The 16952-nt window shown below is 40.4% G+C and overlaps 1 protein-coding gene across 1 annotated transcript in view; it reads right to left on the bottom strand.

Annotated features, from left to right (window-relative positions):
• LOC136874967 (pickpocket protein 28) overlaps positions 1-16952 on the bottom strand; it is a 257670-nt gene that overhangs the window by 64368 nt on the left and 176350 nt on the right. Inside the window, exon 5 of the mRNA XM_067148678.2 lies at positions 11076-11227. Coding sequence (XP_067004779.2) covers positions 11076-11227 — 152 coding nt within the window. The remainder of the gene's footprint in view (positions 1-11075; positions 11228-16952) is intronic.

Genomic DNA, 16952 nt, shown 5'->3' with positions numbered 1-16952 from the left:
CCGGGAGTGATAACCTTTCAGGTTATTCTTAAAGGTTGTATTATTTTATAATGTCATATTTTGAGTACATTAGTCTTCGTAACCCCCATTATATGATTCTTGTCATTTGTAGTAGTGCTAAGCAGTATCCAGTAGACAGTTGAACCCAGAGAATCCTACTTTCATATTACATAAGGCTCTATCTTAAGTATTTGTTTTTCTTCTTGCGAACGTACCACTCCGCAAGTGCTCGAGCTGCCGAGGCCAGTATAGAAAGTAGGAGGGGAGTGGTTCGAAGCTCGTTAGACAATTCGAGCCACTCCTCACTCTAGTCTCATCCGTGGGTGTTTACCATGTTACGTGGAGGCATTCTTATGCGCGGGTCGTCTATTCGAGTTCCGGAAGGGTGTAATATGGATATAAGAAGGCAGTAAAATAGGAGAAATTAGGCGCAGGGATTCTTAGGTAAACAGTTAAGAAGATGACTTATGGTGTTATTATTAAGCCTAAAGAGGCAAGACAGAGGCAAGTAATTGAAGTGGTAAACAGAAGTAGAATAGAAATAGAGTAAAATTATAGCAAATGCACAGAAAACACCTTACGGTGCGAAATAATAGGCTACACTCCGTGGTACTGTTCAAATATTAAAAACGCCCCATAGAGGTAGTCGAGAACGATTGTAACCTCCAACGGTATTCCGCCAATAAGCCGTAGAATGGCCGATTGACGTCTCTCTTGCTTTCCACCCATGGAACAACCACGAGTTTACACGAATGATGACGAAAATGGCGACCCGTCATTTCCCTGCTGGCAAGCAGTCAGAGACATTGGCATGGTAACCTGTAGGTTCGTTGTTGGTCTGTCGCTCACTCAGTGCAGAGCATGAGACCCGCTGAAAATTGTAATTTCCTCCGTCATTTGAAGAGTAAGCGAAATTATGTACATAACAAAAGTTGTTTATAATGAAGGAACTTTTCAAACATAGTCCATGGATTTTCGAGAAAATCAATAGTATAAGAGAAAATGGAAGAAAACTTTTCTTGTTTTCCTATAAACCCTCCGTCTAGCAGAGATTCATAAATCATGTGGATATCCAAACCTTCCCCGGGATGAGTATAATCTAAATATGAAGTTTTGTCGAGATCTATCGAGCCGTTTCGTCGGGATGGTGGATCAAACAGACAGACATGAAAAATAAAAACCACTGATTCGGTCTTGAGTTGACCTAAAACGGATATATGAAAAATTGGGAAAACAAACGAAATTACAGACAGCGGATCTCCTGCAACTTCATTTATATAGATGTGATAGTGAAATGAATGTAATATACGCTTGATAATAATAGTAATTATAATAACCATAATAGTAATAATAATAATAATAATAATAATAATAATAATAATAATAATAATAATAATAATAATAATAATAATAATAATAATAATAATATATTGACCCCGAATCAATACGAAATCATTGAGAGTGCATCTTGGTAACAATTATAGTTATTCCATAAAGTTCGACAATGAAAGAAAATGTGTATAACAAAGTATGAGAAAGCCGAGTGTTAGTCTACTAGCGGCTTCAGCGAGAATAAGCTGGTGGTAAAAATGACATCCCTGTTATACATTTTCTTAAGAAGCGTGCGGGAACAGCGAGAAAAGGTTGACGCACGGCAAGACAAAATGTTAGGGGAAACAATACACTTGATATCCAGGCCCACGATGGCCAAAAAGGGTGGCGAAAACGTTATATAAAATTTGTAAAGAAACACAATTGAGCCCAGTTATAAAATCACAACAAACATGAACCAGCGTGCAGGGGACGCATAGGTTTTTAGGTCAAGGAAAATGCGAAGCTCGAACAAAAGGGTAGAAAGTCTCTAACCCTAGCCTACATGAGCAGGGGGGGGGGGAGGGGAAATTGAATCCAGGAGCTCCAGGAGAGAATACAAAACTGGCCTACCAATGAGAGGAAGCGTCATATTAATTACTACTTGGTGATTGGAGGAAACCGAGAGAAACCGAACTGAAGATTATAAAGATTATAAGATGAGAAATTTAGCCGCACGGAGCACGCAGAGACATTCCGACATTAGTCTCAGACATTCTGACTTTGATTTATGATTCTGTCATTCTTACATTTTACATACACTTAGATATTCTTTCTTCTTTTACTTCATGTTATTGAGCTGCGTAGACACTCTTAACTATACTTGCATATGAACGCACTTGCTTGAACCTGTACTCATGAAGCAGTTCTATCTTGAAGAATATTTGTGCTTGAAGTGGACACTTCTACACCTCATCTCTTCAAATACTTTAGGTCTGTCCGTGTCGTTGCACGTATTCACTCCGGGCGTCATGACGAGTTAGATTTGAAATAGAATCGGATAGACAGTCAGTCACACCTAAAGGTCTCATTTCGTTACCGAGTCGTGTGGAACATGTTAGTCAGTGGAAATTTGCAATTTGCAGTACGTGTGGGTTTGACCAACGTCGAGGTTCTGAGATCGTATTCCGAGAGTACAGAACAGTGTCTATAAGTTGTGCGGGAAAGGTTCTGTCGAACGACCGCGGAACGAATCAACTGATAAACACATCAAATCAAATCAAAATCTCTTTATTTGCAAATGAGGTGTCTACCTCGGTGGCAAATGGTACACTAAAATACATTATTGTCAAGCACTAAATTTTAAATTAACAAGAGAAGACATTTTTTTTCTAGAATACAATAATATACAATTTATGCTAACAATTTTTTTCTATTAAACAAACAGATCATCCTTAATAAATTTATATTGTTTACAAAATTCTACTTATAATATCTCCTATACTTACAAACATAGTCAACTCATATACAGTATGTGGAATTACTTCAAATAATACTATGCAACTGGTATAAGATTAAAATTTACATTGCATTTATTTACTTTTTTTTAAACCCATTTTGGAACCTAAGTAGCATAACGACCTGCGTCTTAACCAGAGCCCCCTTTTGCCACCACTTTTCAGAGTTCCTGAAGGGCCTTCACAGCTACTGTAGCAGTCCCAGGGCCCTCGAAGTCCCCACTGTACTTCACTCCTGCAGCCAGTCTCCTACTTTGGCTGTCCAAACTCCATAGACCAGGGGATGGAATTAATTTTTTTTAACACACATTTTTTATTTACTATAGCCTGCACTGGTCGAATGCCCTCTAACATTTCATTTATTTTCCCTGTTGCTGTTTATTCTCTTCTTGAATACCTGTACAGATTATGGAAAAGGATCAAACACTACCCCTGGTAAAATGTTCCACTCATTCACGCCCTTCCCAATGAATGAAAATTTACCCCAGTCGCTTCTGCTAAAATTCCTTCTAATTTTATACTTGTGGTCAGTTCTGCCAATATAATTATTTTCCGACTGAAGCCTCTCACGGATTTCTCCCTATGCTTCTTCTCCTGTATAGGCTCTATATAATCATATAAGTCTAGTTTTCTCCCTTCTCTTACTTAAAGTGTCCCACCCAAGTTCCTCTAACATTTCTGATACACTACTGCTTCTCCTGAAATCCCCTGTTACAAATCTTGCTGCTTTCCTCTGCACACTATATATTTATTTTATTAGGTATTCTTGGTGAGGATCCCAAACACTGTTTGCATATTCCAATAACGGACGAACCATACTTAAGTTATGACATATAACGATCTGTATGCTCCCCCAACAATGTCATCAACATAACACTTCCAGTGCAAATTACTTGCAAATCTCACACCTAAGTATTTGCACTTGCCATCTTTTGGGATAACTACCTCATCCAAAGTATATTCAAATTCAGTTTTAAAGCTCCTGTTTGTCAATGTTGTAACAGTTGATTTGCCTCCATTAACCTTCATATTATTTTCTTCAACCCACTGTTGGATACTTTCAAGGTCCCTTTGTAATTCTGAACAATCCTCAATGTTATTTATTTCCCTATAAACAATTTATATCATCTGCATACAATCTTATTTTTGATGTTATATTGTTCCCTAAATCATTTGTGTATATTAAGAAAAGTAACGGACCGATTATACTACCCTGTGCGATTCCCTTCCAAACTTTCTCTTCCTGTGATATATTATTTCCTACTTTGACTTTCTGAACCCTTGAATTTAGAAATGTTCTTATCCAACGTATAACCCTTACGTCCAATCCTATTCCCTCCAATTTATTTAATAATATTCCATGTTCCACTCTATCAAAGGCTTTGGAAAGATCTATGGCTATGCAATCTAACTGGCCTCCTGAATCTAACTGATCTGATATGTCCTGCTGAAATCCCACCAGTTGTGCCTCACAAGAAAATTTCTTTCTAAATCCATACTGGCTCCTCATGAACCAATTTTTATCATCACATATCCCTCTGATGTACTTTGCTATTAAACTCTCCAGTATTTTACAAACTATACTGGTCAGGCTGATTGGTCTGTAGTTCTCTGGTTTCCTTTTATCACCCTTTCCTTTATAAATTGGTATTATTATAGATTCCTTCCATTCTTTTGGTATTACACTATTATTTATGACATAGTCAAAGAGAAATTTTAAATAAGGCACTATGTACCACCCCATTGTCTTTAATACCTCCCCAGTAATTTGATCACTTCCTGCTGCTTTTCCTTGCTGAAGCAGTTGGATTTCTCTGAAAATATCTTCAATTGTGAATGAGAAGCTTCTTGTTTCCCTATGTGTCTCTCCCTGTCCATCTTCTGTTACTGTTTCCAACTCCTGACAATCTTGTAACTGTTTGACCCTAAGCTTCTCACTTGAGGAGACGAAAGTTAATACCTTGGGACACATGAATATCAAATAAACTATATGTGGCTTGCCCGCAAATTGCCACGCAAATAGAAACAATTAACATTCCATGGTTTCCCATTTCTCTATGTGATGTTTGGGCGCCAGGGTTTAAACCAAAATTTATATTTACTAGCATAGAGACTTATACTTAAATCACAGGGGTAGGATTTTAAATAATTAACCATTAAGTATCTTTTGAGAAAGAAAATTAACGCAATATAAAATACAAATGAATTTATTATACAAAAAAAAAATGAGATGAATCGGAAAAGTTCCTTAAAGCGTGGAGGGATTTAGAATTTACGTTACTCAAACTTACTATTGCTTGCTTTATCTAACTGAAGCTCACCAATTGCAGTTTCCGTTGAAGTCATCTGGTTTCCGTGGTTACTCGTTCTCTTTTCTCGATGTAGAATTGGCTCCATGGACATCCTTCCTTCTCTGATGTGGTACGGGCTATCTGGACTAGCACTCCCTAATTGCCTAGTCTTTAAATTAGACATTGGCCCTATACTTGTAGAAACTGATCAGCCTTGATCGTATGAGGAGAAAATTCAGAGATATGAATTTTTCCATTGTAGTAGAAACCTTAATCCAAATGAGCTATACTATTGATACGATACAGAATTGTACCAAATTCCGTGGACTTGAACTAAACATAGTTCTTCGTCCAGAGGATTTACTGAATATAACACAAGCCGTAAGCTTGTTTCGTCTCACGTATATGCGATAACATTACCGCAGCTGAGTAAAATGCTGAAGCGACTACACACTGTACAAAAATAACTATGTATCGGAGAGACCACTCACTGTCTCAGAATCAATAACGTCGTTCAAAGTAGATGTTCACAGTAGAAGTTCTAATAGTAGTTAGGTTCTCAGCAGAAGTAGCGATGTGTGTATCCGTGACTCCGTGAATCGAGGAATGCTCCGCGCTACATAATATATCACTGGCTCTCCCCACTCTTCATAATAGCTCAATATCAATTCTCTATATAACGAAGCATCTGATTCGTAGATCGCATTATCATCTCCCTCTTCTTTCTTCTTGACAAGACCAGAAGGCGTGGCGATAATGTAGTCTGCAAGCCTAGCCTTGCACGCGGGTCGCTGTTTACTGCCTTGGCTCATGAGTTTAACCCACTGACTCATGTAATTTTCCCCCGCTATAAGAATAACCTTTTCCGTATACACAAGTATGAGATGAAATGACAACAACTATGTCTCAACATATTGACCATATTTACAGTACATAATGAATTCCTATCGTACCTAATATAATAATTTAAATAATAAATGATGTTATAACTATATAGTGTGATTCCTTGTTTACAAATGATTGACGTAGAATAAATAAGTTATTACGAATAATTGCCGATGGCGGATAAACTTGATATCAAATGATATCGCTAAAATGATTGTATATTAAATTAGTCTGGCTGGAGAAGCCTGGACGGTTACAATCTTCTACTGAATCTCTGAATTCCCTACTAAATAGATTTGCTTTCTCAGTATCTGTTGAATAGTGTTCACCCCCTTCTCCCACCATTGTTGGAATTTGGATTCCTTTTCCTTTTTGATTCCTAATATATGAATACATCTTTTTCCATTTCCCTTTGTGGTCATTACCCTATTGAAGTATGCCATTCATATATTTCTCTTTTGCTTCCTTTTTAACTCTATTCATTTCCCTCATTAGCTGTTTTCTAGTTTCTCTATTCTCCCTATACTCTTTGATTTTCCTGTTTACTATTCTACATTTTCTTTTTAATTTCCTTATTTCCCCTGTATAACAAACAGGGTCTGAAGTCACTTTACCCTTCTTAACAGGTACAAATCTCTTCTCTCCTTCCCAAATGATTCCTTTAAATTTAGCCCAAAGTGTATCCACATTACTTCCTTCACTTATCCAACAACTGAATTGTGATTTAAGGTAAGTCCCAAATTCATCAACTTTAGTTTTCTGTATAATTTCTTGTCTTGTGTGACCTTATTAAGCATTTTTGGTACAAGTCCTACATCCATTATTACAGCCTTATGGTCACCTATTCCTTCAATTACCTCAGTTTTATCAACAATTTACCATGGTTTAACCAAGAATACATCTAGCAAGTTGTTGAGATGAGTCGGTTCTTGTACTACTTGTGTAAATCCTCCCTCCCAAATTAACTTATTTGCCATGGGCTTCACTTGCAGCTCCATTCCATTCAACTTCAGGCAAGTTTAGATCTCCCCCGATTATTACCATATCATTATTATTGTTTTTATGAGTATAATCTATTATAAACTGCGAGCAGACTGAGACAGACTATGATAGCACTTACATTAATGACAATAAATATTTTAGGATGCTATTAGTAGCAAACCTATAGATATTTCATTAGGAAACAACAGTTACAAAGTGTTACCATGCTAACGTCGAGATACTGTTACACCAGTGGATCAGAAGACCCCGCTGCAGAATTATCAGATCCGGTACGAGATCACAGCTATGGACACCAGCAACTGGACCAGATTAAAATGGACCTGATTCCTGAATATCGTACGTCAGTGACCATGGTCGTGTAACAAGGATGCGGCCTTCGACCTGAGGCGAGGCGTAACATGAAGGCTGACTAGCAAATACCATTTTAAATATACAGTACAGTACTCCACGTAGATATTTAGAGGGATTTTGGAAACAGTAGTCTTAGTTTGTTCGAAATTTCATTTCTAAGAGGCAACCGCCAGTAACATAAAGGTCAAAAACATAAAATTGGATAGTGAATCGGATCCATTTCATGTTTTCTTCTTGCCTTGCTAGTTGCTTTACGTCGCACCAACAGAGATAGGTATTATGGCGACGATGGGATAGGAACGGCCTAGGAATTGGAAGGAAACGGCCGTGGCCTTAATTAAGGTACAGCCCCAGCATTCGCCTGGTGTTAAAATGGTAAACCACGGAAAACCATTTTCAGGGCTGCCGATAGTGGGGCTCGAACCCACTGTCTCCCGATTACTGGACACTGGCCGCACTAAAGGGACTGCTTTGTAGGGGAAGCTAACGTAGGATGCATTTCATTTCGAAATAAATGTAAATAAGGGAAGAATATTGTTCGCCGTTGTGTTTTATTCAGAGAAAGTTTGATTAATAAACACACAGACAAGCCTCAAATATCATATCAGATCTAGTGTAATCAAGTAATATGCATGCTTTTGATGATTGTTATGTCCATGTTACCTGTTTTCGATATTAATCGATAGGAGAATCGCCAAGTGATTTTCAAAGCCTGTGTTAAATTAACTCAGATAACGTGTTCGGTTGTCAGGTGTGCTGATAATTATTAAATTTACGTCATCAAGAAATAAACCTAGCAGTGAGATAGAAACTAAGGAAATAGGTGACATCGTCGAAGGAGTAATTAACACGTTAAGGGGTCACCGAACTAAGTAGAATGTTACAGACAGAAGTGGATAAAGTCTTCATTTAATGCTACAATAATCGTGAGGAATAAGATTGTAATGCTGAATGTATTGGAGTGCATATAAGTCTTCGATATGAATGAATTAATGTCGAGACACGCCTTGGGAAAATGATAGGGATATTGAGAAAATATTTTTCAAGTTATAGACATGACTTGGATAGCCATTCATACGCGTAAGATAGCATTGTCGAATATATTAATGAGAGCAGGGAGCATGTGTGATCTCCTAGTGATTAATGCCGTCAGGACTAGGGTATTGTCTGGCGAGTTTAAAATCCCAAGGACTGTTATAAATTTAGGCCTATGCGTAGAAATTGCCCGCATCTTCATTTAATATGTTGGGGAGTGTAACGAACTTATTCCCGTCGAAAGATAGTCAGCGCGAGGAAAATTGTCGGTGTTCAAGACTCGGAAGGGAATATTCCAGGTTCATATCAGTGTTGATCATCGTCGGAATGTATGATAGGCGAGGAGTGTTTGATGGCCGAGTGTCAATGTTGTGTATTTTGGTCTTATATGAGACTGGCATTATGTTTTCGGGTATTGTGTGTGCTTCAAGTATTATTTGATGATTTAGTTTGTGTTGTAAATAACTTGTCTCTGTGGTGAATTGAAATCCACGTGAGGGATTCTATATGTTATTTTAAGATCATGTGTTGTGCATAATAAGTAACTTAATGCGATTCATTTAACCAAATATTAGAGTTTAGTTATTAGTAATACCCTAGACGTCGGTCAGGATTTCACCACAATGTTTTGTGGATATGAAATTAGCTACTCATTTGTTCGACGAGAAATAAAATAGAAGTTCACTTCGCTTAAAACTCAACACCACGTAGGTTGTCCGGCTCCATGGGTAAATGGTTAGCGTGCTGGCTTTTGGCCACAGGGGTCCCGGATTCGATTCCCGGCAAGGTTGGGAATTTTAACCTTAATTGGTTAATTTGGCTGGCACGAGGGCTGGGTGTATGTGTCGTCTTCACCATCATTTCATCCTCATCACGGCACGCAGGTCGCCTAGGGGAGTCAAATCGAAAGACCTGCATCTGGGGAGCCGAACTTGTCCTCGGACACTCCCGGCACTAAAAGCCTTACGCCATTTCATTTCATTTACCACGTAGGTTAAAGCCAAGAATTTAGAGGTAACTATCATGCCTATTGCAGTAAAGAACTCTGGACGTTTACAAACGCAGTGAAATTTTGATTGAGAGTTATTGGATTCAGGATTTTTAACCTGCATTTTTATTGATTAATTTGTCTTACTATTGTTTGTAGATATTTTGGACTAATTAGGAATTTGTTTTCACAACGTTTTCCCATTATTTTAGTAGAAAGCTTCACCCGTTATACGAGGATCGTCTGTCGAAGTATATGTCTCCCAAGATCTGTATTAGCGGTAAAATTTAAACATTGCTTAGAGCAGGGCCTCTCAGGGTGCATGCACTGTGCACGGTGCAAAAGACGACTTTGCTTGGTTGAACGGAGTGCAGACCCCCACTCCTGGATGTGGATCAATAGTGCTGTCTCTCTTTTTCCCCACGCCTGTCTCGCTCGCTCCCCCTGTCTCCCTTTTCCTCGCTTGCTCCGTAGCGCTCCAAATCCGAGCCGAATTGAGCCGAGTTGAGCTGAGCTTAGCCGAATAGCCCAGAGACGAAGCGTTGGTCCGACCCGAGCTGAGCGGGACCGATGCACAGTGCACGGAGCTCTTGCGCCTCGATTTTCACACGTGAGATTTTGGGCGTTTGAGAGGCTCTGGCTTAGAGAGTTAGGACCGGACACGCCTGAGTGACTGGCTAGTTCCGGGATCACCAGATTTTGGTGGCGATATGGGGGCAATATATAAAAGGCAATGTCCTTACTGATTGTCAATCAACGCCCAAGCAAAACTACTCGAAATAAAGAAATTACATTTTGGGGATACATTTACATTATAGTGCACGTGCTCAATAAGTGAGGATTATTGAACGTCAAAATTCGTACCGGTATTTTGAATTTCCTTTAAATACAAAAAAAGTATTTATTTTCGAAAAATTCTTTTGAAGGCGAGGAGGTTAAAAGGATTGAAAATGGGTTTGAGTTCTTTTTATGAGGATACTTACATAAAAAACTGATGATGTTACAGGCGTTAAAATTTGTATTTGCAATCTACTTTAAAAATAAAGAAGCACATACTTTTTATTTTCGTAAAATCCACTTACTTTTATGAGGATACTTATATCTAAAAAACTGAAGATGTTACAGACTTGTAAGGTTGGTATTTGGAATCTGCTTTTAAAGTATACAAACACAAATTATTTTGTTTTTGAAAAATCCATTTAAGGGGGAGTGAAAAGAAGTGAGAGTGGGGGCGGAATTTTGAAAGTGAGTCTATCAAAAAATCTCAAAACCTAACATGTTACAGACATGAAATCTGGTATCAGGAGTCTCCGTTAAAAATAAATAAATACGTATTTTTTTCGGAAATCAACTTCATGGGGGTGAAAAGAAGTGAAAAAATGGGTCGAAATCTTTTTATGAATGTATTTTTTTCTCAAACGCTGAAGATGTTACAGACCTGGAAACTGGTGATGGAATCCCCTTTAGAAATGAACGAACTTGTTATTTTTGTTTTCAGATAGTCCATTTTAAGTGGGGGTGTGAAAAGAGGTGAAGTAGGGTTTAATTATTTTCATTAGAATACTTATATCTCAAAAATGGAGATGTAACAAACATGAAAGTCGGTATTTGGAATCTCGTAATAACAAGTAAAGAACTCCTGTGGGACAAACTTTGATTAATAATTTAAATATCTGAAGAAACTAATTAACTTACACATCATCAGCGAAGAGCTCGTTGGCCGGGAGGATGTTGAAGCTGTAGCAGACACCTACATCAGTGATGGTCAGGGTGAAGACCGCCCCGCAGTTAACTTCTGCGCCTCTCCATGAACATACTGCAATCATATCCTCTGCGGGCAATGTGATCTATAAGCAGCACACAGTAAATCATATCAGGTTCAGGGTCAGGGTGAAAACCGCCCCGCAGTTAACTTCTGCGCTTCTCCATGAAGATACAGCAATAATCTCCTCTGCGCGCAATGTGATCTATAAGCAGCACACAATAAATCATATCAGGGTCAGGGTCATGGTCAGGGTGAAAACCGCCCCGCAGTTAACTTCTGCGCCTCTGCATGAACATACTGCAATCATTTCCTCCGCGGGCAAGGTGATCTATAAGCAGCACACAATAAGTCATATCAGGGTCAGGGTCAGGGTGAAGACCACCCCGCAGTTAACTTCAGCGCCTCTCCATGTACATACTGCAATCATCTCCTCCGCGGGCAAGGTGATCTACAAGCAGCACACAATAAATCATATCGCGTGAAGCAGTACTAGGACGATTCAAATTCAGATTCTATACAGAGTATGTCAAAGCTACCGCACCATTAGTTTAGTATCTCATGCTTGCAAAAATTTTAAAACGTGTTATTTACAGAGCGATCTAGAAAGCCGAGAATAACGGCCGAGAGGATTCGTTGTGCTGACCACACAAGGCACTTCGGGTGTGTTGAGCCGTGGTGGTTTATTTTATTTTATTATTTACAGAAGAATGGAAAGCCTGCCTGGTGGGCACGATTGTTAAGGCGTAGAAGTCTAAACGGTCTGACACCGAGGTTAGCCGTTTCGAGTCCCGTTGGTCGAAAAAAAATTCACCATCAGAATGTTGGCCGGCAGGGCAAGGGAGTTGGTGGTATAAAATTTCTAATCACTAGATTAAGTACCAAAAGCCTGGGTTAAATTCCAATCCTCTCCGCAGTTCTCATATGGAGTGAGGGCATATGACGGCGTTGGTGGTGATTCGTCCGTCGGATGGTGACTTTAAGCCTTGAGCAGACCCCTTGGTGCTATTCGACAGGAGTAGGCTATGTACCGACACCGGGTTTCACCCTCTCCCTTCCTACTATCATATATCACGTCATTCATTTAATCTCATTAACTCCTCTGATGAGGTTGACCTCAGGACCTCCGGTCATTAAAAACCCCGCCACGACAGATTTTTCTCACCTCATACCCGACCCTGTACAGAAACGGAACAAGGGTTGGACAAACAAACAAACAAACAAACAAACAAACAAACAAACAAACAAACAAACAAACAAACAAAAATAAACAAAATAATGGAAAGGCAAGTTGAAGCTGAGTTGGGAGAAGGTCAGTTTGGATTCAGAAGAAAAAGTAGAAACACGTGAAACAATCTTAAGTGTACGTCTGACATTAGTGAATCTAGGAAGGACCAGCCAACGTACATGACATTTGTAGATCTAGAAAAGGCATTCGATAATGTTGATTGGACCAAGCTAGGCCTATTTTTAGATTCTGGAGGAAATCGTAATCATTGTCCAGAAAGAAGTATTATCTACAGTTTCTACAAAAGATCAGTCAGCAGTGAAAATAATTGGGAGCTTTTAAAAACAAGCAGAATTTTGAAAAGAGTGAGGCAAGGCTGCGGTTATCCCCCTCTTTTTTTATGTTTATATAGAACAGGCGGTAAAGGAGGTCAAAGAGGTATTTAGAAAGGGAGTCAGACTCCTAGGAGAGTACATCTAAACTCTGAGATTTGCTGAGGATGTTATTTTATCTGAATCTGCAGAAGATCTGGAGAAATTTGATGAGGATGTTGTTATTTTATCTGAGTCTGCAGAATATCAGGAGAAATTTGCCGAGGATGTTGTTACTTTATCTGAGTCTGCAGAAGATCTGGAGAAATGTGCTGATTATGTTGTTATTTTATCTGAGTCTGCAGAAGATCAGGAGAAATTTGCCGAGGATGTTGTTATTTTATCTGAGTCTGCAGAAGATCTGGAGAAATGTGCCGTGGATGTTGTTATTTTATCTGAGTCTTCAGAAGATCAGGAGAAATTTGCCGAGGATGTTGTTATTTTATCTGAGTCTGCAGAAGATCTGGAGAAATGTGCCGTGGATGTTGTTATTTTATCTGAGTCTTCAGAAGATCAGGAGAAATTTGCCGAGGCTGTTGTTATTTTATCTGAGTCTGCAGAAGATCTGGAGAAATTGCTGAATGGTATGAATCCAACGTTGAAGAAGGTATGCGGGTTAAAATTAATAAATCTAAAATAATAATGTTATTTGCTTTACGTCCCACTAACTACTTTTACGTTTTTCGGAGACACCGAGGTAGCGGAATTTAGTCCCGCAGGAGTTCTTTTACGTACCAGTAAATCTACCAACATGAGCACATTCAAATACCACCGGACTGAGCAAGGATCGAACTTGCCAAGTTGGGATCAGAAGGCCAGCGCCTCACTCAACCGTCTCAGCCACTCAGCCCGGCAAAAATCCCATATAAACGTAATGGAGTGGTGGCGAAGGTAGTCAGGTGATGCAGGAAATTTTATATTAGGGAATTAAAGGAAGTAGATGAATATTTTTACTAGGGTAGTAGAAAAACTAACGATCGCAGAAGTAAGGAGAAATTACAATGCAGAATGGCACAAGCAAGGAAGGATTTTCTTAAGAAAAGAAATTTGTGCTCTTCGAAAATTGACATAGGAATTCGAAAGATGCTTACCGGTCAGAGTGGCTCAGACGGCTGAGGCGCTGGCCTTCTGACCTCAACTTGGCAGGTTAGATCCTGGCTCAGTTCAGTGGTATTTGAAGGTGCTCAAATATGTCAGCCTCGAGTCTCCGAAAACCGCAAAAGTAGTCAGTGGGACGTAAAGCAAATTATTTAGAAAGTAGTTTTTGAAGAATATTGTCTGGAGCATGGCATTGTACGAAAGCAAAATATATGCGATAATAAGCTCAAGAAAGAGGGTGGGAGCTTTCGAATTGCAGTTACAGAAGAATGTAAGATAGGTAGATTTTTTTTTTTTTTTTTTTTTTTTACAAGTTGCTCTACACCGCAACGACAAAGACGGTCTTATGGTGACTAAGTGATAGGAAATGGCTAGGAATGGGAAGGAAACGGCCGTGGCCTTATTAAGGTACAGCCCCAGCATTTCCCTGGTGTGAAAATGGGAAACTGCCTGCCAACAGTGGAGTTCGAACCTACAATCTCCCGAATACAATCTCATAGCTGCGCGCCCCTAAATAGGTATGATGAGGTACTAGGAGAGGAGACCGATTTGGCGAAATTCGACCAGTAGAAGATATAGAATGATGCGACACACCTTAAGATACCCAGGACTTGGTCAGTTGGTTTTTGATGGAAGTGTAGGTGGTAAGAACGGTATAGGTAGACTAAGGTATCAATATGACAAGCAGCTTGCTGTAGATGTAGGGTGTAGAAGATACTTAGAAATGAAAAAGTTAGCACATGATAGGGGCATGGATGGCTGCATCAAACCAGTCTCTGGACTGATGAACCTAAGAACAAAAATATCAGAATTCACCGGCAATATTTTAGGAATAAATTCCTCATAATAAGAAAAGGGCGCGACAACGTGGGGCACGGAAAATGTATAATTACAGATTTTTTCGAGTGTATATTTAAAGAGTGGCCGCCGACGGATCCTGAGTGCCAGAATAAAATGCGAGACTTCGGTTACGAATATGAAGCAAGTAACCAGTCACTTTGCAAATGAATTTGATGTGAGCCTGAGTTACCTCTAAGCCCCCGCACAGGACATTCTGCCCTCTTCACCTCTTAGTGATGGCTTGTTGGGACCCTGCGTTCTTCCGGGCATGTATACTGGTTTGAACTACACAGATTTATTGTGTACTACATCGCCTGATTACTTGGAATACACATTACTAGCATCCCACCTACAGCTGTACTTCATGCATGATGGTGCTTCCATACATTTCATTGTTGGCAGGCACCTCAATGAGTATTATCCTGGGTGTTGTGTAGCTATATGTGGACCAATTGTTTGGCCACCACGCTCCCCTGACTTAAACCTACTGGACTTTTACATCTGAGGACACGTAAATACCTGTTATGCATTCGACTGGTGTTGATTGTCAACCGAATAAAAGGTCGGATAGCTCTGTAGTAATGCATGTCGGTATCCATGTTGTCGTACACTTTCACTCTTCCCTCTATGTGAGGAATCTTTTCCGAAGTTTCGCCGCTGAGTTTTGACACGCCCTATGTAAGAGGGATGTAAATAAATCCCCATGGTACAGGGCGAATTGGCCGTGCGGTTAGGGATGCGCAGCAGTGAGCTTGCATCCGGGAGATAGTAGGTTCGAATCCCACTGTCATCAGCCCTGAAGATGTTTTTCCGTGGTTTCCCATTTTCACACCAAGAAAATGCTGAGGCTGTACCTTAATTAAGGCCACGGCCGCTTCTTTCCCACTCCTAGCCCTTTCCTATACCATCGTCGTCATAAGACCTATCTAGCAGAAAACGTCCCCATGGCGAAACAGCCCCTAAAGGCCTTGACCTGCAAAGCAACCGCTGCTCAGCACGAAGACCTGTAGATAATGAGGTGTAGTGTGGTCAGCACAACCAATCCTCTCGGCGGTTATTCTTGGATTTCCAGACCGAGGCCGCCATCTGATCGTCAGATAGCTCCTCAACTGTAATCACGTAGGCTGAGTGGACCTCGAACCATCCTTCATATCCGGGTAAAAATCCCTGACTTGGTCGGCAATCGAACCCTGGGCTTCCGTGGAAGAGGCAGGTACGCTACCCCTACACCGCAGGGCCGGCCTGTGAATAAAGTAGTGACAATATCGATAGAACGCACTATTTAATGAACTAACAGTACAATTGCATTATATCACTTCAATGTAGTCGCCCGAAAATTCTATTACCTTTTGAGATGCCACGTCAGGAAATCGGCGGCCTTGGAGGGGTGGTGGTGGTGATTATTGTTTTAAGAGGACGTACAACTAGGCAGCAATCCTCTATATAACACTAATCAGAGAGAAAATAGGGAAGGGGTCCGACACTTGGAAAAATGAAGATATCGACCAAAGGGAGAGAAGGGCCACGAAGGGCGGGAAAATAAAACACTCCCTTGGATTCCCAACCGAAAACCGTCGGGGTCGAAGAGATCAGAGTTGACCAAGGGAGGTCGGATGGGATAGATGAAAGTGAGGAGCCTGGCACAAATAAGTGGAAGCAATGCCAGAACTCAGCTAAGGACCTCTTGGTCACCAATCCTCCACTCCAAAGTCCAGAGTCCCGGGGGTCCCTCTTAGTCGCCTCTGACGATAGGCAGGCGATACCGTGGGTGTTATTCTACCGCCCCCACCAACGGGGGGTCTTCGGAGGGGTCTCTTCAGCTTCGGAAACAGGTCGAAGTCACAAGGACTCATGTCTGGTGAGCACGGAGGGTGTTCCAAGACCTCCCCATGCAACCGTTGCAATGCGAGCTTGACACTGGTTACTTATGCAGCACGATACGGCGATCGTTTCGCAATTAAAGTGGACGCAGATGTCGCTCCAGATGTTGGAAACAGTACTCACTGTTGACGGTTCATCCCTCAGGCACAGAATGTTTAAGAATAACACCCTTGTAGTCGTATGCCGCAATCAGCATAATCTTCACCTGAATGGGTTCCTGTCGAAATTTTATTGAAAGTGGCGAACCGGGGTGACGCCATTCATTCGATTGACGCTTTAATTTAGGCTCGTAGGCTCGTGCCCACGTCTCATCAATGGCGAAAATACGCTGCGGAAGTGCGTCTCCTTCGTTGCGGTATCCGTCCGGTGGATGCCGGGCACTGCATAACAGT

The sequence above is a fragment of the Anabrus simplex genome, chromosome 5, assembly GCF_040414725.1.
Source record: "Anabrus simplex isolate iqAnaSimp1 chromosome 5, ASM4041472v1, whole genome shotgun sequence".
Taxonomy (NCBI): domain Eukaryota; kingdom Metazoa; phylum Arthropoda; class Insecta; order Orthoptera; family Tettigoniidae; genus Anabrus; species Anabrus simplex.
The sequence above is the reverse complement of the archived record's forward strand: the minus strand, read 5'-3'. Positions and strand labels throughout refer to the sequence as shown.